Raw genomic sequence first — 21,872 nt, 5'->3', positions numbered from 1 at the left:
TCAAAAATTTTTGAACTTTGTATTAAGAACTCGCATTGACAAACAGTCTGAATTTTACTGTCTCCTGGTAGGAAATGATGTAGGAAGGAGTTCATATGGAGCCATGCAAGTCAAACAAGTCTTCGATTATGCGTACATTGTCCTAAGTCATGCAGTGTCACCACTGGCAAGATCTTATCCAAACAAGGATTCTGAGAGGTAAGATTTTGCATCACTGAATTGGATAATGAGTGATTTTCATTGTCTTATATTTTGTGTATATTTTTCAGCACTCTTGGAAGAATTATTAAGGTGACTCAAGAGGTAATAGATTACAGGGAATGGATCAAGAAGAAATGGGGTGCAGTGAAGATCCTAGGATCATCTGATTCTGGTTAGTGATGTGGTAATTTCCTATGCTGAATCAAAGCAGATTAAAATGTAAATTTAAATATTTGATAACCTCAGAGTTGTTGTGCTTTGGATCATGCCAACAAGAAACTTTTCTCTTTATTTGGATGTACTTTGTTGAAGCTCTTGGTATTCCTCAGAGCAAATGTTTTGCATTTTGACTTTAAATTGGGGACACTTATTTTCACTGAACCCCATTCACCTAATATTTTCTATGTGCAAGCTCACATCATAATATTGTAGGTTAGTGTTAGTTTCTGTTATTTTTTTTAACTAATAAATTGAATCCAAGTGCTAACACTTTTTGCATGTTTAGTAAAACTGTTGGTATCTGGTAACTATGGAGAATGGTATATGCCGTATGTGTAGTTTCCAGTTGCTTGAAACTTAATCTTAAATGCCTAACTAATATGCCTGCATTAAGAATAAACAGTTTCAAAGACAAAAATACTATACTGTACTTAAACTGAAAAAAAATCACTTGCATGAATATATAAACCTTGAAGCATTTTGCTTTCTTTTCAGTCTGAAAACATTTAACTGTCACTACATCTGCAGATTCCTCTCCCTCCACAGAGCTGTCTGAAAAACTAATAATAACATTTTTGGATATTTAACACCCCCTCCCCCAAGTTTACAGATTTGCTGCTGGGATGAAGTCCCCTGGTACTATAAGCAGGGTGCCATACACCAGCTCAGCTGAGGAAGTTGCCAGGGCCTCCTTTGGGGCAGTGCGTATGTGTAGCATGATCCATGACAATTTTTCCATCTGGTTTGGGCCCGTGAGTCATGACTTGAGGGATGCCTTCATTGCTGGTGAAAATATTCCATTATCCTGTTTGCTTGTGGGTAGTAGGCCATTGTGTGGTACAACTTAGTGCCAAGCAACAAAGCATTGCTGACCACAGTTCAGAGGTGAACTGCGCACCTGTTTCAGAGGAGATGTCTGCCAGCAAACCAAAATGGGTTATCCAGTGTGCAGTGAGCGCACGTGCACAGGTCACAGTGGAAGTGTCCGAGAGTGGGAGAGCCTCTGGCCATCTTGTGAATCTGTCCACAATGGTGAAAAGGTGGGTGACAGCTCTGTATGGGGGCAGTGGTCCCATGATGTCAACGTGGATGTGATCAAAATGTTGGTGTGTCGGAGTGAAGTTCTTCAGAAGCACCTTGATGTGTTACTGAATCTTGGAGGTTTGACAGGGATGCACAATCTGGCCCAGTTGCCAACCTGTTTGCGCACCCTATCCCACATGAACTTGGCTGCAACAATTGTTGCCCATATGGAAGGGTGAGCTAGGCCGTGAATCATGTTGAAAATTCAGTGTTGCCAGGCAGCAGGGATGATGGGTCTTGGCTGTCCCATAGACACATTGCAGAGGAGTGTGGTATCAGCGGGCCCAAATCTCACATCCTCTAACTTTAGGTTTGGCACGGCAGTGTGGTAGGCAAGCATCTCTGCTTTCTCTCACTGGGCAGCCACATAATCCGTGCATTGCCCCATGGATGTACCAGCATTGTTGCCTTTGCCAGCACTTCCTCAGCGTCAAACACAGTTGTGGCCTCGCCATCCGAAATGAGCTCTTTCATCTTGTTGGCCAGGACTTTGAAAACCGGTTGCATTATCTTGGCTGTTAAGAAGTTGACCATGCTGACAAACTCTCGAGTCCCTTCACAGTAGAGGGCTTGGGAAACTTGCGAATGGTGGGCGGGAGTGGGACAGCTCCATTCTGGTCGATGTGGTAGTGAGGCCAAAAGGCATGAGCAGGATCGCAGAGCCTGAATGGGGTAATGAAAGCTGTCTTGAGGATGTTGTCTGGGTGGACCGGAATCTGATGTTAGCTGTGTTCTAGGTCGATCTTGGAAAATACTGTGACACCGTCCAGGTTTGCAATGAAGTTCTGGATTTGAAAGCTAGGTTACCACTTAGCTCTTTTGACCTTGTTAAGATGGCATTAGTCCCCACAGGGTCTCCAGCCCACAGGCATTTTAGGGACCATCTGAAGAGGGGATGCGTACGTCCCCACAGGCTGCCAGCCATTGGGGGTCAGTGAAATTGTCATCCTGTGTCCATCCATCAGGGTGAGCATTTTGATCATGAGCGTGGAAGGTTTGCGTCGCCTTGGCCATCCATGTGCAACAGTTTTGTCACCCTGTTGTGACGGGAGAGACTGAAAGTATGCTTGAAGGGTGTTTTGATCCCTTCGTACTTGTTGTCGGCTTGTGGTTGGTGAAGGTAATTGATCATGTACCCGACGGTTTTCTGGTCCAGCGCACTGAGTGGCGAACTATGCCTATTTTCTCCAACCTGAGGAACATCTTTGGCCAGTTGGAGCTTGGGGGAAGCCTAGGTGCAGGAAGAGGTGACCCGGAGGTTGGGATATGGTGCTGCACCCTATGCTTGGGGCTGACCATTGTGAACTGTGAAGTTATAATGTCCAGGAAATCAGCTAGGATCCTGGCATTCTCGTTGTCGAGAAGTTCACCAAGCCAAGCTGGGGTGCAGTCAGTTTGGCATGGTGCAAGGTGATTGATTTGAACGACTTGGAATTGATGAGACATTGTCCTTTCAAATCAACCAGCAGGGAGTGTACCCAGAGGAAATCAGCACCCAACAGCTTATTTCTACAGTCGTCGGCGATGGTAAATGTCCACTTGAAATGGCAGGGGTTGAAGTTGAGCCGGATCATGCAGACTCTGTATGTTTTGATGTTGCTGTTTGGCGGTGGTCAGGGGAGGTCCCTTCTTTCCAGAATGAGTGTCAATGCTCTGGGGGGGGGTGGAAAACACTGACCTCCACTCCCATGACAATGAGAAAATGCTGCCCCAAATCAGATGTAGAGGAGTCGATCTTTTTGGTAGGCTGAGGCGTTTCCTGGTGCATGCAGAGTGGTTGTCATCAGCGGGCTGAGGAGCTCCATCTTTGGTGGTAGTTGCACCACTTGTCCTTACTGGCACTGTTCAAGGCTAACGTCTCTAATATCCTTTCTGTGGAAGCTGGGGCTGTCACCTGGCAGGGCACAGCTGCCACCTAGTTGATGGTTGCTTCCCCCTACTGTTTGGCTTGCTGTAGTACGTCCCCACAGGCTGCCAGCCATTGGGGGTCAGTGAAATTGTCATCCTGTGTCCATCCATCAGGGTGAGCATTTTGATCATGAGCGTGGAAGGTTTGCGTCGCCTTGGCCATCCATGTGCAACAGTTTTGTCACCCTGTTGTGACGGGAGAGACTGAAAGTATGCTTGAAGAGTGTTTTGATCCCTTCGTACTTGTTGTCGGCTTGTGGTTGGTGAAGGTAATTGATCATGTACCCGACGGTTTTCTGGTCCAGCGCACTGACCGTTTAGTGGTACATTGTGGCATCGGCATTTACCTGGTGTATGCGGAATTGGGCTTTGGCTTGTTCAACCCATACTTGCAGTTATGGTGTTCAGAAGGTGGGCAGTTTGAGTGAAACTGTGTTCTGTAGACCTGAATTGACTCCTTCCAGCAATCCAAAAGAAGCTGTTTTGGATCGTCGGGGTCACGACTGTAGTCGTTTGCACAAACACTGGATTTAATTGTTTAACAATTCAGTTCAAACATCAAGTTTAATAATTCAATAGTTCAGTTCAGATGTTGTTATCCATGGTTAAAAACACGAGCTGACCTGCCAACTCAGAGAGAGGAAAAGCAACCGCCCAGCCTTGCGCTGCCAGTCCGCTGCTCCCAACCCATCTCGCTTCTGTGAGAGGCCGAACCTTTGAATGACGGTTTAAGAACTAAATGGTGCGATCCGACACACTGTATCCAATTTTGGTTATAACACCTTTGGAAAGATATCAAGGTGCTCCAGAAAACCTTTTGCTTGTGTGATCTAAATAATTGGAGACTGGCAGAGCTATTTTGTCTTGCACCAGGTGAAAGATTTTACACTGGATAATTGCTGAGAGTGGGTAAATTGTATCATGTTCCACCCTAAAAATAATTAGTTAAATGAGAAATTATTTTGGGATACTCCTTACAGACCATGAATGCTTGAAGGAGCAGAAGTAGTCCATGTGGCATATCAAGATTTCTCTGCCTCAAATCATGGCTGTGTGGCAACCCACTTACCAGCAAGCAAACTGCCTCCCAAAATGCTGACCTGCTGTGGAAAATGCAGGAACCTGCATCCAACACAGGTTTTTAATCTGGGCTGATGACATCACTTCCTGACCATGTGACAAGTAGTAATGTATATAAGCCCAGCAAGCAAACCTGGAGGTGTCAGTCTTACACTAGACTCCACAGCGTGTATATCGACTTTCTCGCATATACATCAACTTGACGTGTTCACTAATTCTACAACATGTGCACTGTCTATAGTAGTTCAGTATAGAATACTTCGCTACAGCTGATGCACTTTTCCTCTCTGTCCCATTTTCCTGCCATCTCCCCATAATCTTTGACACCCTTAGTAATCAAGACCCTATCAACCTCTGCTTTAAGTACACTCAATGACTGTCTCGACAGCCATCTCTGGCAACAAATTCCGCAGATTCACTATCCTCTGGCTGAAGAAACTTTTCCCCATCTCTGTTCTCAAGGGACATCTTTTTTATTCTAACACTGCCCTCTGATCCTTGACTCTCCTACTCCTACATCTTCTCAATATCCACTTTCAATATTCAGTAGGTTTCAGTGAAATTTCATTCATCCTTCTAAATTCCAGCATGTACAGGCCTAGAGCCATCAAATGCTCATGTTACCCCTTTCATCCCTGGGATATTTCTCAAACCTTTGGACTCTCTCCAATGCCAGCAAATCCTTTGTAAATGTGCAACCTAAACCTCCTTTCAGTACTCCAAATGTTGTCTGACCAATGCCTTAAATAGCTTAATGTTACATTTTGTCTTATATTTTAATCCTTTTCAAAAGTAATGCTAACATTGTACTTGCCTTTACCTGCAAGTTAACATTTAGAAAATCCTATACTAGGATTCCAAAGTTCCTTTGGACTTCTGCTTTATGAATTCTCTCTCCATTTAGACAATAGTCTACTTGATTCCTTCTCCAAAAGTGTGTGATCATAGGCTATATTCCAACTGCCATTTATTTGCCCATTCTCCCAACCTGTCCAAGTCCCTTTGTAGACCCTGTTTCAGCACTACCTGCCCCTCTGCCTAACTTGTATCATTAGCTATAAAGCCATCAATCCCATCACCAAAATCATTTACAAATGTGAAAGTCACAGACCTTTACAGAGCCAGCCAGAAAAGCCCTCTTTATTCCTACTCTTTGCCTTCTGCTAGTCAGTCAATCCATGCTCTTTTCTTTACTGAAATTCCATGAGCTCCCCTCTAGTTTAGCAACCTCATGTATGGCACCATGTCAAAGGCCCTTATGAAAACTCAAGTAAGCAACATCCATTAGCTCTGCTTTGTCGATCCTTCATGTTACTTCTTCAAAGAATTCCAACAGATTTGTCAGGCATGATCTCCCCTGAAGGAAACTAAGCCTATTTTTTGTCTTTCAAGTACCCCAAACTTAATACTGGATTCCAGAATCAAGGTTAAAGGAGGTTAGATAATTGGCCTATTATCTACTGTTTGCCTCTTGCCCTTCTTAAAGTGGACTGACATTTTCTACACCAATATTCCAAATTTCCTTTCTATTTATGGTCAAGTACATTATCTTGCTTGTCTGAATTACTGTTAAAATCTGAGCCTTTGCTTCTGTCCAACTTTCTAGCTGGCCACCAAATCATCCCTTAATTATTCTTCCACAAATGGTTTCATCTCACAAGATCCTAATTTTTGGAATTTGCAGATTCCACAATTTTTTTTTCTTTTTAAAATGTTCTTTAAAGCTTGGCCCTTTGCCCAAACCTTCAATCATTTGCTGCCCTGAGAAAAGCATTGATTTTATTTTTTGTAATATTCCGGTGCAGTGCCTGATGCTTTAATTTCATCATTATTTACCTCTCAATGTTTTGAATCAGTCTTCATGGCAGAGCAATCGACTGTGCAAATAGGTTTCCAATATTGTATGAAGCTGAGCAACATATTGCCATTGGATGCCTGAAAAAGATAAATACTCCTTTTATGTTCATTTGCAAACAATATTTGAAACCAAAGGGATTTTTTTTCCTTGGGAAAATTTTTATTATTTAACATTCTGCCAGTAACTTCATGTTCTCCACAGCAGAGGATGGTTTAAAAAAAAGAAATTACAGTGGAAGTTTCAAACCTATATCCTGTTATTTAGGGTACAGGCAGTCCCTGACTTACGATTGTAATGGGGATGGATGGATTGGTTGTAACATGGGTTTGGTCATAAGTCAGGGACCTAGGGCTGCTGCAGGGAACGGGGACTTTGGGCTGCCGCCAGGAGCAGGGACCACTGTATACACTATTTTTAATACAATATGTACTTGTACAGTCGTTTTAATAAAGATTTTTTTTTAAATTTGGTTGTATGTATGGGTGGGGTGCAAAATTTGTATTGTGGATAGCTGCTTTATGTATAGTTTTGAAAGCTATAAAGTTTGTATCAGAATGTTGGGAACCAGACAGTACTAATACTAGAAATCCGAGATAAAACGGAAAATGTTCGAAATGATCAGTGGAGAGGAGATGGTTTCTGGTTGATAAATGTTTTGCCAGGTTTCCATTTCCTTTTTGACATATTAGTTTGAATTAAAACCCACGTGAAGGAAAATTTGATTCACTTTAAAAAAAAAATCTGCATTTTTAAAGGTGTATTTCGATATATTTACCTTTTTGTTCTTAATCAGATAACGGTGTTAAAATGGAACCAGTGGATAAGAGTAATGGTAATGTCAACAGAGAACACCAACAAAGCAGAGATACTGAATCTCCCTACAGCCAAGCATCACCTATGTCTTTGTCCAGCCCACAACAGCTCTCATCTGCTTCTTCTTCATCAGCTACTTCGCTGTCTGGAAGTGATATAGTAAGTATCATTATTCACACAAAATAGCAACTAAAATCTAGATTGCTTATTGTATTAATTATTTTGAATAATAGGTCATTAATTTCTCAAGCTTTTGAAGTTTATCTTGTGAAGTCAGTTTTTAATAAATTCTAATATTTTGACATCAGTTACATTAGCACTGTGAAAGTGTTTTTAATGGTGCTTTTGACAGGATTCTGATTCTACACCATGCACAACTCCAAACCTTCACAACTTTGGCATCCCTGCATTAGCTCCTTTGATGGCAACTTTAGCACCTACACTGCCCATCCCAAGTGGGAAACCACAGCCAAATATTACAGGTGCATTGATAGTGACTTCAAATACTCAGGTGAGAAAGATGTTGTCCTTTGAGTGCTTCAATCTCCCTTTTCAATTTTCAAAGTCAGAAGGTCTTGCTATGACATGTGCAAACATGTAAACCAAGGTGGCCATTCTTTTGGTGTGCAAGCCAATGAAAGATTTATTCCCTTGCACATTGGGATTTGCCAGTGGTGTTGGAGTTCCTTTCGATCCAAGAGGATCCAATCTAATAATTGTAACCTATATCTTGAATTTTGTAATTTATTTATTAATTTCAAGAAAGGGCCAATTCGATATTTCTCAATGGAAATTTAACAAAGAAAAATACTTTGTCTCAAATTTTGCATTTCTACCAACTGTTTTCACTTAAATTTCTGAATAAACACTCAGTTTAAATCTCCCACCTTCCAACCAAAACACCTAAAAGCAAGTAGTTTTATAATGTGCCCATTCATTTCCTCACTAAATGGTTTCAAGCTCCAAATTATTTGGATCCTTTTGCATCTAGACTTTCCACTTAGTTCAAGATTCAACTGTTTTATAGATGTCTTGGTCACAATTAGTCCCATGTCTTACTCACTGAATATCTCTCTTGGTGTGATTGCTGTAGCAGCATGGTTTGGAAGCAGCCTATTCTGACTGAATGCACTCATCCAATAGTAGAGGAGGTATGAGAGTTGTGAGGAAAAGAACCAAACTAGATTACAACCAAATTTATTTAGGGGGTGGTGATTGGGTAGAAGCTAGATGGGAATTTGTGGAAATGTACTTCTGGCATATATTAGTTGTATGTTGGAAATTCATCAAATATGGACATTTACTGAAATATTTCTGTAATCCTGTTCATCAGATTAATTATTGACGTTATTTTGTGTCAAACCAAATACTGTGGTTAAAAAGAAATATGAAAATAAAGGTATATTAAAGTTCTAAAACATATTCATGTAATTTAAAACTTACAAAAGGCAAAGGAGGAAAAACCCAACACCCAACCCCAACCAACCAATTTTCCCCTGCAACCGCTGCAACCGTGTCTGCCTGTCCTGCATCGGACTTGTCAGCCACAAACGAACCTGCAGCTGACGTGGACTTTTTACCCCCTCCATAAATCTTCGTCCGCGAAGCCAAGCCAAAGAAGAAGAAAAAAGCATAAGTAGATGATTCTGTGCTTTGTGCTAACTCTTGACTGGAATCGCAGATAGCTTGCTCCAATTTATAAAACAGGATTAGCAACTTTATAATTCAATATCTGATGATTGAGCCACTTTTGATGCAGTCTATAAATTGTGCTTGGCCCACAAACTGGGAAGTCAACAGCTATCACACATCTTTGGGCTAGTGTCATGTGATTCTTTAAGGCTAGGAGCAGTATGCTTCTTTTTTAAAAAAAAAAGTAATTATATGATCTCGGGTTCTCTCTAAGGCCAAGATTGATGAGGCAATTATAACTTGTTAGTCATCATTCTGTCTAAGAATATTCATTTTGAACAAAAAAAAAATGATTGAACCGAACTTCCCTGGCATGTATGACTATTACCATAATGGCCAAATGGTTTATTTAGTGATAGATCAGGTGAGCCAAGTGAAACTGTAATACTTGTCCAAAATATTGTCTGGATCAGGTGCTTCAACTCTTGATCTCCACTTTCACAATTTTCTCCAATAATTTATAATCTCTTAATCATTAAAACAACATTGGAAAAGCTGTGGAAAAATACAGTCCAAAGTTTGAGCCTATTAATATGTAATTCCACATTTAGAGAAATGTCCAACAATAGCTTCCTATTGTGATCTGAAAGATTGCACTGTGATTACAGAATTAACTACTCACTTCTATTCCAGCAATGTCATTTTTGACATCATTTGATAAGGGCCTTTGTTCCATACTCTTGTAAACTTAATTCCATACAACTTTTAAAATGAAATGGAATATACAACACAGAAGAAGCCATTTGGCTTAACTAGTCTGCAGCAATATTTGCATGTTTAGACTCTTCACATCATCCTTTGTCTAACTTTCAGCATAATGTCTGTCTTCCCATTTTATTTCCTTTTGTATATCTATATTCACTTAAATTGGTGTATGCATTAAATGTGGAGTAGGGTTCCCATTTGATTTGATTCGCTAGAAAATTTAAATATTTCACCACAACCCCTCCACCTCCACTTGATAGCTTGTGATGCTCGTCTTTAATGTTTTAGAATTTAATTTTTGTTTCCTTTAAGATCTTAAAATGTGTAAAATGAAGAATTATTGCATTAGATTTAAGATTCATTAGAATAAAAATTTATCTATAACTTTAAAATAACCAGCATTATTAATTCTGTTGATTTTTCTACTTTATGCAGGCTAGGATTGGTGTCTCACCAGCCACTATTGGTGTTTCCACACACCCTGCACTTCCTTCCAGGCAGGTTTGTATTGAAGGAGCGCCATTGAATCCTGTCACTGCTGTATTCCCTATCCCCCCTACTGCATCCCCTAGCCTTCTGTCAAGTCTATATATACATCACAAGGTAGGAATCAATGAAATGACAATAAACATTGAACATTGCATTATTGGTGTCAGACTGAACTTGATACTTTTTTTAAAGGAGTGCATGATTTGCAAATGTCCTAAATAACTTAAAAATAATTTTAGCATGGGGTAGTATTTTTTTTTGGCAGCATAATTAGCGAATCATTTTCTTTCAGATTTAATAGACTTTTCTGAGCCATTTAGTATTTGTCAATTCTTTGTATGTGGAGGTTGGATCTCATTTCCCCCATAGCTGAAGATTGATGCCTGAAACAGGAAACCGTGAAACAGGAAAGTACACTTTGTCAAGTGGGGACTGGATAGGAGGTGATTAAAATAATTTTTGGGATGCATTTGTAAGTACCATATTGGACCATATTAAATATTGCAATTTGTTTACTAATTTTCAAATTCTAGTTTGTCATCTGACTATACATGTACTGTATATAATCAAACCTCCGGACCACAGTGTATTCACAATATACATTATCTCACACATCACATAAAACAAAATATTAACACAAATATGTTCATAAAATATAATTTGAAGTTAATAGGATATAATTCAAAGTTAATATATAATATATTCCAAAGAGACCTACATGATTAGTCTCACAGCCTGAGGAGGAGAAAGCTTATTCTGGCTGTCCTAGTCCTGATGCTCCTGTACCTTCTTCCCAATGGAAGTGGGACAAAGAGTTTGTCAGATAGATAGTTGGGATCCTCTGAATGATGCTCTTGATAAATGTTAGAAATAGGGGAGAGGGAGACCCCAATGATCTCAGCTCTGTAAAGTCTTACAGTCTGATGCGTTGCAAGTTCTTTGCCACGCAATGATGCAGTCAGACAGGACGCTCATAATTCTGCTCCTATAGAAAATTGTCTAGATGGGGGCAGGAAACTTTGCATCCCTCAATCTCCTCAGAAAATGTAATCATTGCTGTGCATTCCTGACTGAGGTATTGTGTGTCCAGGTTAGACCAAAGAACGTTACACTCTTCACTCTCCATGGCAGAGTAGTTGATGTGCAATGGAGACCGTTTGATCTGCACGCTCTTGAAGCCCACGGTCCTCTTTCTCCCTGTCTTGTCCACATTGATCTCCCCATTTGAGTTGCTTTGCATTGCCGATGAGACCACCCATTATTGTCTCCTCAGCAGGCAACCAAATCCAGCTCAAACTGAATCGTTGAGCAGTTGTGAGTCAACAGCAGGTTGAAAGCACAGCCCTGGTGAGCACCAGCACTCAGTCTGATGGAACTTGAGATATTTCTGGCAACTCTGACTGACTCAGATTATTCCAATTAAAAAGTCATATAATTTGCTAACCGTACTATTGTATTTGGATGTAAGATTTTCAGGGAAATAAGGTAACTAATGAAAACAGTTCTCTCCAGAGATGGGGAAAAAAAAACATTGTTTTGAAAGGCCAAGTGAACAAAAGGTAAATAACAATAAAAAATCTAGACTTCATGAGTTAGAGTTTGGGAGCTGTGTTCATTCTAGAAATTATGATCTGTTCTTGTCGTCACATCATCGAAAGGATGTGATTCATACCAGAGAAGTAGGAAAGGATTTTAGTGGTCATGGCAAATTCGTGGGAAATTTTCACTGAGGAGAGATTGTTTAAATTGATGGAATTTTCTTTGAAATGAATGGAGATTAATGGGACAGGTATAAAATTAAGGTTGAGACAATAAGCAGCAAGGACGCTGCTCCCTTATTATATAGGTGTAAAAGCAGATAACAGAAATCATTATCAAGGGATACAAAGGATCTGTTAGAAAGCTGGGCAGAGCAATGATAAATAGAGTTAAATATATAGAGTTCAGAAAGAATATATTCTGTGATGTCCAAACTAACAGGATAGACAGTGTCATGGAATTTTACAGCACTCCATAAATCCCAACTGACCCATGTTCATCACGTCTACCTCGACTAATACCACTTGCTTAAATTTAGGCCATGTTTCTCTAAATCCATCCTGCCATTGTACCTGCATTGCAATTGAACCTACCTTGAACACTCCCTCTGGCAGTTTATCCATTTACCTACCACCATCTGTGGATAAAGATGTCCCTTGTAACCCTTTTAAATCTTAAATCTATGCCTTCTAGTTTGGAGTCCTCTCCTGTGGGATAAAGGCTATTTATCTTATCTTTGCCTTTCATGATTTTATATTGTCTCTATAAGGTTCTCCCTCTGCATTTTAGGGGTAAAATGTCCAAGCCTCCTTGTAACTCAAGCCTTCTAATACTGACAACATTCTGAATTTTTTCTACACCCTTTGCCAGCTTTAGGACATCCTTATGGTAAATGAGCAACTCAGTTCACAAAATGCTCCAAATATGGTCTCACCAATGACTTGTACATTTGTAAAGTGGCATTCCAATTCCTGAACTCAAAATCTTTACTGATGAAGATAGACATGCCAAATGCTGTCTTCACCACCCTGTCTGTGTTGCTGCTTTTATGGATCCAAGTACTTCTATTTCAAGGTCTCTGGTCCATGCCACTCTTTGGGCATCTTCCAATTACTGTGCAAGTCCTGCTTTGGGGGTTTGATTTATGAAAGTGCAACATAATGTATTGGTCGTCTTAACTAAACACTACACTTCTCAAAGCCTTAAGCCAGAATCCAATTGTTTTGCTCACCCTGGATCCCATGTGCTCTAGCCTTCCAGACTAACTTAACTCGTTAAAGTCCTTACTGACAACATCCACTCCCCTGCACTCACCATTCCACTTGATGACCTCTTCATTTAAAAAAAATCAAATTTGAGACAAAATTTCTCAAGCACAAATTCATACTTAATTTGTCATTTTCTATGAAAATGCTGTTAGATATTATCCTTCAGAATTCTTTCCAAAATAGCTTGCCCTCCATGGATGTCAGTGCACCCTGGCTTGTCTTTACAACCCTTCTTAAACAAAGGTACATTATTTACTGGTACTTTTCCTCTGCATACAATGATGTAAATTTCTCTGCCAGGTCTTGTAATTTCTTCTCTGACTTCCTAGAATGACCAAATATATGCTTGGTCAAGGCCTGAGGATTTACCCCTTTTAATACTGTTTGCAGATCTCTTGTTGTTTGGTTGTGTCAGAAAGTGTCATTATTCATTTGCTACAATTCCTTGGCTTCCATGACCTTCTCCACAATAAATAAATTCATTCAAGACTTTTCCCATCTTCTGTGGCTCCACATATGGATGACCATGTTGATCCTTGTTACACTTGATCTATCTGTAAAATCATGTGATTTGCCTCATCTGCCAGAGCTATCTTTTGTTTTATTTTTGCTCTCTTGATTTTCATCTTGTTTATCTTGAGGAATTTGCTTGGTCCCAGCTATACAGTAAATGACAGGTTTCAGGAGTATTAATATTTTGAGGGAACTTTGGGTATGAATTCATAACTCTCTACACGGTGGCCACTTTACATGAAGGATGTTGTAACATTTGAAAGAATGCAAAAGAGATTTGATTGGAATGGAGGATTTTATTTGAAAGAGATTGGATTGGCTGGTTTTATTCTCACTGGAATGGTGAAGGCTGAGGCATGACTTTTGGTGTATAAAATTGAGGGCTACAGATAGTATAGATATTTTTCTCCAAGGTGATTAAAATCTAAAACTTGAAGGCATAGGTTAAGGTGCGAGGGAGCAACTTGGAATTCTGAGGGGCAAATTTATCCACATACAATGGGATTGCATAAAATTAACTGCCAGAGGGAGGGGTAGAGGCAAATAAAATTAAAATGTTTAAAAAGTATTTGCCCAGGTACTTGGATAGGGAAGATGGAAACTGCATAATGCAGGCAAATGGGGTTTATATTTGTAGGGTTTACAGTTGGCACAAATGCAATTTGGTCAAAGGACCTGTTTCATTGCCATATAACTGAATATCAAAGAAGTCAGTATTGACTTCAATTTGTTACAGGAACAGAATTAGCATTTTTTTTTACTTCAGTGGATTGAGGATGGGTGGTGGTAGTAGAGAGAAAAGCAGAGGCAGAAACCCCACCAATTTTAAAATTAGCTTAATAAACGCAATGGACCAGGTGCTGGGAAGTGGAATTAACCTCTGCCATTTTTCATTGTCAAGAATATAATGGGCAGAATAGTGGTATCCTGTGTTGTAAATTTCCAAAATGAATAAGAGTTAAATTTTGATTTCTTTCAAAAATTCTTCAGAGGATTAAATGTGAATTAAAGTTCACCAGTGTTCAATAGGTTTAAAAACTCAGTTTCCCAAAATTTAACCAATTGGATTAGCATTTGATCAAATTTTCCCTTGGGTTAATGCAAAGAGGGATTTTGAATGAATGTTCTAAATTCTTAAACCGTTTCAATGTGGTTTGAGTCCAGTGTCTAAACTGGAGTGTTCAAGATCGAACATTGAATCATTATAATGGCACAGAGGAATAGAAGAAAACTTTTCTGTCCCTATTCCTGATTCTTGTATGCTAATGTTTGGGAGTTTTCACTGTTAGATTAAAAGATGACTTTAATGGATGCGAGTTACCTAACCCTTACCACTCACTTGAATGATAATCATTGGATGATTAAAATGTTGCACTGGAATGAATCTTGTTATGATACAGGTTTCCATTTGCTATTAATATCGGTTTCTTGCATTAGGAATATCAGGCCTGCTCCTTTTAAAATACTGTGCGTATCACCAGAATTTATTGTAACTTTGATTATTTTACTTCCCGGCATCTTTGTTTCTCTGCTCTCAATGTCAGTTCTTTTCATTGACTGATCACTGCACCAGACATAGGTGAAGGCTGAGGTTCTCATGATCTGCAATATCCTTTTTATGTTGAAATCTCTGAAGATGAGTACTGTATTTAAAATGAATGCTTAATTGTTTCTCTGTGATGTTAATGGTTTTAATTGGTCTGTTGGATATCAGAATTCTAGTTTTATGACTTTATTTTTCTTTTTGTCTTTTATAACCATCTTAGCAGCACAATGGGCCAAAATATACAGTGAAAGGACTCCATAATCAAGGCTCCAATCATAATTCAGTGGGAGGCATGAAGCAACCAGTCATTCACAGAGGACATAACCAATATAATCGCAACATCTCAAAAAGGAGAAGACAAACGAGGGAGACCATAACTGTTAGTTTAAATCGATAGGGGTGTGTTATTGGAAATCATCCTGAGTCTTCACATTAAAACTGATCTTGACATCAGACTGGAAATAAAGACCAGCATTTATTTGCAGTTAGTGGGTATTGGTTAATATCTGCAACTGGCTGTTTGCATGTGTCCGATTATGATGGTTGAACTCCATCTTACAGAACATATCATCTTGTGCTAAGTATTTGTGAAGCCTTATTGGATATGGAGATTTTGCTTTCCATAGTTTGCAAGTCGCTGCTGGAACGGCTCCGGTGATAGACATGCAAGAGCTTGAAGCTTTCACCACAAAACTCTGCAGTTGATGAGCACCTCCTGCAATTCTTCACAGCAGAGGCAAAGTTAAGGAATACTTTAACCTGAGGGTCATTCTAGTGGCTGATCTAGATGGACGTTTTCATGGCAATTAGTTTTGCCGCTTCTTAGTCATCGTTTCATACATATATCAGAACTTTTTACTCTGTACATATTGAACAAATTGTATCATTCGTGCAATAACTGTTTTCAGAAGTTTTTATTTAATTTTCATATGATGTTATTATCACATGTTTAAGTTATATTTAAGTGGAGGAGGGAAACATTTTTGAAGTTTACAAATCCTTTCCCAGGTTGCATTATCTAAATTTAATAGAGGATTCTTTAGTTTGGCAGGTTTGATATTTAAGCTGAGTGTGCTAACACTGTAAGGAATTTTGTTGAGTAGTTCTGGCTCCTTAATTCATTATATAATGCTCAGTACTAACAAGTTTTAAGGGAAGTTAGCGCAACTGGAATCATTTTTTTTCTTCTGCTTTGTCATTATTTGTTTTTTAGGCTGCGTTTTCTCAGGGTCTGTTTATAGTCACCTCGAATCTATAACTTCTGATTTGAATAAGAGCCAGAAACGCAAGTCTTAACAACACCGAAGAAGCATACTCAAATTTGATCTGAACTAGGAGAACTTTGTTCAGTGTTTAAGCTCATGCTAGTCATAAAAACATAACCTGTTAACGTTGGGGTCCAAATGGCATTTATGAATGATGTTCCCAGCTAACAGAATGTGGTGGAAGGAATTCAGTTGATTCTATTGAAGAATCTATATACCGGTATGCATATGTTCTATTAGGAGCAAAAAAGAAAAAGTACTTCTACTGTATGCATTTGTAGGAAGTATTTTGATGCAGTATTGCAATGGACATCAAAGATTTTAACTGGTCTGTAATGCTGGCACTGAATGAATATTACTCATGCATACAGTTAGACTATGCAAGATTTTTTTCATGACAACCACTGTTTTGTTACCTTTTGGAAGAGAAAAACTACAGCCTGCCTAGCCCTATGTTTTAAAGAATGTACCACAGTTGCCCTGAGGGATTTGACATGCCCTCTGTATTGCCTGAATTAGTTGAAATATAATCGCTACAAAATCTCATGAAGAGGTGCCGACCCAACTAAACACTAAGAGCTGGAGGTGGTTTTGTTTGGAGATAGTGTTGCCATGACATTCAGGAATTTGAAGGAAAACACTTCTAATTTTTTTTGTTTACATTTTACTCAGCAAAAATATACAAAGACATTTCATAATGTTATTTCTTTATCATTGTGTGATCTTGAGAGCTCACTGCCATGGTTTTCTGTTGCATGCTGTTGTCTTGTTTAGCTGGTATGCAGAGGAAATTATAGAACATTCCAGTAAAGTCCTCACTTTGTCTTCATATACGGTAATTTCATGAAAATAATCTGTAAAATGTTTTACAGAAGGGTCAAATTTGCATTTAAATTTGCTAATTGAAGATCAAAGCAAAACTGCAGATACCAGTTAGCTGAAATGAAAGCAAAACCCTAAAAATAGTCAATAGGCCAAAGAGCATTTGAGGAAAGTGAGAGCTTTGTGCTCCCATATCTTCTACCTGAAATGTTTACTTTTTTTCTTTTTCATGAGATTCTGCTTGATCAACTGAGTATTTCCAGCATTTTGCTTATAAATTAACCAAAATATACTCCTGAAAGTAGTGGAACCCTTCAAATACACATTTTCATGTCTCCAGTGTAATTAACGTAATAATGAACCTATGGCGTTACAAATGTGCACAGACATTGTAACCTAGTGCAGTGCCAGAGAATTATTTTTGTCCCAACATATGATGTGCATCAATTTGCATTCAGTCTTGCTCTGTAGAATTTTAGGAATAATTTAAAATAAAAGTTGTATGGGTAGACATTCCAAAGCATTTTGGGGCATTATTTTCAGTATATACTCTGTTAAATGTCATTCCAAACAGTGAGAGAAATCTCTTCATGGCACTATTTTAAAACTGCATTTTTATTTATGCAGGCCATTTTGCATTGGGGCTTCTCTGTACCTGTGTTAGAAAAAGCTGGGTCATCTTTGCTCTGCAATGAAAAATGTTTGGTTTCTTATTTGGTCATGGTGAATGGATATTTGCAAAGTTTTCTGATCTAATAATCAAGGTAATGCACCTTCCATAAAAACATGTTGTTAGAATTTGATTTTTCAACAAAGTTCCCATAAAAATCTTGAAGCTATAATTTGAATTCCTTGCATATCTTTGGCATAGCCCTCAGGGCTGTTTGATTATATTTTTATCTGATGTCCATCTCTCACTAAACTTCAGCCGTAGTAAGTAGGTAAATTGTTGAAAAGTAAAATTGACCCGGTAAGTTGAAACTCTTAAACTTTAAATTTGTGTTCCCTATTGGTAATGATGCAACTTTCACTAACAACACAGCATCTTGTATAACACTAAAATCCTAAGTTGTCATTTTATTTTTAGACTGTAGGTTAAGATGTTTTATTAAAACGGTTTATCATTTGTCAGAAAATTTAGTTCTCTACAATTGTTTCATAATTCCAAGTTGTGAGGGATAAATTTGTTAGAAATGGGTTCTATAGTAACAAAATACTGCCAATTATAAAAATCGAGTACAAATTATTTTAATGAAATTACTGTGCAAGGTATCCGTGTAATCATACTGGTGATCCCACCGAACAGCTCAAACCAAAGCTCCAATAATGAAGGTGAAATTATGCTGAAATGATTTTCTATTGGTCATTACATCTAGCTATATGAGCTTCAGCAATGGCAGAAACACACTACTTTATAGATAGTTGATTTAGGCAAGTAATATCTGAAAGTGCTGTGTACTTTGTGGTGCTAGATAACCATCCCTATCATGTTCAAGTTCTGTCATGGTGAACAATGAATTGGCCTGATTACCACTGTGGGGCTGTACGTTTTTACGTACAAAAAAAAAAGAATCGTGTTTAGGACTCTACTGGGGCAACTTGTTACGGCAAGTGAAAATTCAACATATTTTTTATGTATAGTTTTCTATTCTTTGATTATTTTTAATAAACTTACTGAAACAATTGTATTTGATTGTAAATACATTTTTGTATAAAAGAGTATGATCTGAGTTACAGTTGTTCCTCCATTTTTTTTCTGATTTGAATTGTATATTTTAGAATTATTCATGATTAGCTTTCGAACTAATTCTAAACTGAAACCAGACCGGAACCTAAGTTTTGCCTTTCCTTCAAGATGATTACAACTGCCAGTAGGACCCAAGGCATTTTGTCCACCCAGTTGGGACCCTTGAACTGGGCATCAAGGCTGCCTTGAGCCTGTGAAACTGCTGCACCAATCCTTTGGCCTGGGGTGATGCACTGATGTGGTGGAGCTAGGACCCTCTCATCTGTCGATGAGTGCCCTGGTGCAGGTATCTGTGGTGGTATCAGCCAGCAGGGCCACCTCGTGGAGCAATCAACCATGGTCAAGAGGTATCTCATCCCACGGGAAACTGGTTATGACCCCATTATGTTAATATGTACATGGCCGAACCTGCGCTGCATTGGTTCGAGGGTCTGTGTGAGCACTCTCATTTGAACCTGTACTTTGGAGGACTGGTTGTTCTTGCAGGTTTTGGCCCACTGGCTGACCTGCTTACAGAGGTCGTGCCAGACAAACCTGTTAGCCTCCATCCTGCTGCTGCACTTTGGTGGGAGCCACATAGTTGACCCCCAGGAAAGGACATGTACTGACTTGATTGCAGGGTGTGACATATTGGTTACCATGTTGCTTTCCCCACAATGTGCTGTGTGTCCATGGTAAATTCAGACACATAGGATAAGTGTCTCTGTGGTCAGGCCAACCACAGGACCAATACCTTATGGAAGGTGAAGGTCAGTGCCTTAAATTGCTGACCTTCCCAAAAAATAACAGAAATGTCTTACTGCCAGGTACAGCACCAATAGCTCTTGGTCAAAAGCATTGTATTTGAGCTCTGGAGGGGGGGGGGGGTGTGGAGATGTTGCCACTGGCCTTCAATTACCTGTTCCAGCACACCACCTACTGCTGTGCTGGAGGCGTCGACTATCAGAGCAGTATGTGTCTCTGGACTGGTGTGTACCAGGAGGGTGGCATTGGCCAGCATGTGTTTGACAATTTGGAACCCCCTTGAAGACCCATCGTCCCAGGAAATGTTTTTTCACATAACCATATAACAGTTTATGGCATGGAAACAGGCCATCTCGGCCCTTCAAGTCCACGCCAGTTCATTCACACAACTCCGCTAGCTCCCCCCGCCTATTCTCTACCCATAACCCTGCAACCCCCTCCTATCCATGTATATATCCAGCCTCCTCTTAAATGAAAGAATTGACTCTGCCTCAACTATTTCATCTGGAAGATTATTCCATTCAGCCACTACTCTAAGTGAAGAAGCATTCTCCAATGTTTCTCCTAAAATTTTGGCCCATTACCCTCAACTTATGTCCTCTTGTTTCAACCTCCCCTGCTCTCAGGGGGAAGAGTCTACTTGCATCTAGTCTATCTATTCCCTTCATAATTTTAAAACACCTCTATCAAATACCCTCTCAACCATCTACATTCCAATGAATAAAGTCCTCACCTCTTCAATCTTTCTTTGTACTCTAGGTATTTTAAGCCAGGCAACATCCTTGTAAATCTTCTCTCCACCCTCCACCTTATCTATATCCTTCCTATAATTTGGAGACCAGAACTGAACAGAATACTCCAAACCTGGTCTCACCAGTGCCTTAAGCAATCACAGCATCACTTCCCAGCTCCTATACTCTATGCTATGATTTATGAAGGCTAGCATACCAAATGCCTTCTTAACCACCGTGCCTTCCACGAAGAGGGGACGCATGATGCATTCCGCTGCCAGTATGGACCTGTGGTAAAAGTTTATCATGCCCTTTTACTGTGCATGGCTTGGCGAGGTTCCCAGACTCCATCAAGCTTCTCAGGGAGGGGTGTAGCCCTGTCTGTTTATCATGTGCCCCAGAAAGTCAATAATATCCATGCCAAATTGATCATCAGCTTGAACTCACTCAACTAGGTGTGCAGTTGTCAGGTGAGCGGCGTGGTCTTTGAGGCTGTGGGTAATGAGGATATTGTCCAAATAGATGAATGCAAATAGGAGGTCTCAGCCCACTATGTCCATCAGCCATTGGAAAGTTTATACCACGTTCTTAAAACTTAAGGGCATATAGAGAAATTCAGACAAGCCAAAGAGGGTTATAATTGTGGTCGTCCTGGGGGTGAACTGGGATTTGGTGGTATCCCCAGATGAGGTCCAGTTTTGAAAACACCCTTGCAGGTTGGTGGCAAAGTCTTGGACACGGCATGGTGGTCTTGTTGAGGTGGCAGTAGCTGCCACATGGTCTCTAACGCCCTGCTGATTTTGGCACCATGTGAAGGGGGGAGTCCCAGGGACCATCGGTGCGCCGTACAATTCCCAGCTCCTCCATTTTCTTAAACTCCTTTGGTAGGCTGAGATTCTCAGGAGGGAGTTGGCATGCCCTGCAATGGAGCAGGGGACCCTCGGTCAAAATGTGGTGCCTTACCCTGTACTTTGGCTTGGCTGTGGAAAACTGTGGTGCCACTATTGAGGGGAACTCTGCCAGGATGCATGTGAATTCATTGTCCGTTATGGAGTCCGGTGGGGGGGGGATGGGTAGCTTGGCTTCTTCCAGAGACAGTCTGAAAAGTTCTGGCATGCACCAAGCATTGTCCCTTGAGGTCAACAGGCAAGCAGTGGGCCCAAAGGAAGTCGGCCCCCAGGAGTGGTTGCATCACTGCTGCAAGGGTGAAGGTCCATGCAAAGCGGCTATTGGCGAACTGAAGGAGAATGGTGCAGGTACCAAAATTCAGAATTGAGGTGCTGTTGGCAGCCCTCAGTGCTGGGCCCTACTTGCCATTATGGGTGTTGAGGCCTGCAGGGGGTAGGACACTTATATTGGCACCAGCGTCGAGCAGGAAACTCCTGCCCGACAGTGAGTCCCAGACAGCCATCAATGACGGTTTGCCAGGGTGTGTGGCATTGACAGTCCTCGGCACCCCATCACTGTTGATTAACTTGCCTTTCCACTGGTCTTGCAAGTGCTGATGTGGTTTCCGATGGTGCAGGTGTACTCCTTTACCATCCAGGGCATGTCTTCCCAGGCAGCGACCTTCCAAGGGTCCATGAGCAAGAGTCTGATATCCTCAGGCAGCTGCTCCAGAAAGATTTGCTTAAAGTGCAGACGTGGTT

The 21,872-nt window shown here is 40.1% G+C and overlaps 1 protein-coding gene across 8 annotated transcripts in view; it reads left to right on the top strand.

Moving 5' to 3' along the window:
• Window positions 1–18,689, top strand: part of tent4a (terminal nucleotidyltransferase 4A) — a 116,612-nt gene extending 97,923 nt beyond the window's left edge. For 2 of the 8 annotated variants that reach the window (XM_069914182.1, XM_069914189.1), the window contains exons 8-13: window positions 72–198; window positions 270–373; window positions 7,143–7,321; window positions 7,515–7,673; window positions 9,995–10,162; window positions 15,135–18,689. In XM_069914182.1, coding sequence (XP_069770283.1) covers window positions 72–198; window positions 270–373; window positions 7,143–7,321; window positions 7,515–7,673; window positions 9,995–10,162; window positions 15,135–15,311 — 914 coding nt within the window. In that variant the 3' untranslated portion in view covers window positions 15,312–18,689. The remainder of the gene's footprint in view (window positions 1–71; window positions 199–269; window positions 374–7,142; window positions 7,322–7,514; window positions 7,674–9,994; window positions 10,163–15,134) is intronic. The other 6 variants (XM_069914185.1, XM_069914183.1, XM_069914184.1 and 3 more) reach the window with 6 other exon arrangements.
• The last annotated feature ends 3,183 nt before the right edge of the window (window positions 18,690–21,872 follow it).

This window comes from Narcine bancroftii, chromosome 1, assembly GCF_036971445.1.
Source record: "Narcine bancroftii isolate sNarBan1 chromosome 1, sNarBan1.hap1, whole genome shotgun sequence".
Classification (NCBI taxonomy): domain Eukaryota; kingdom Metazoa; phylum Chordata; class Chondrichthyes; order Torpediniformes; family Narcinidae; genus Narcine; species Narcine bancroftii.
Note: the sequence above shows the minus strand (reverse complement) of the source record. Positions and strands in the feature narration are given on the sequence as shown.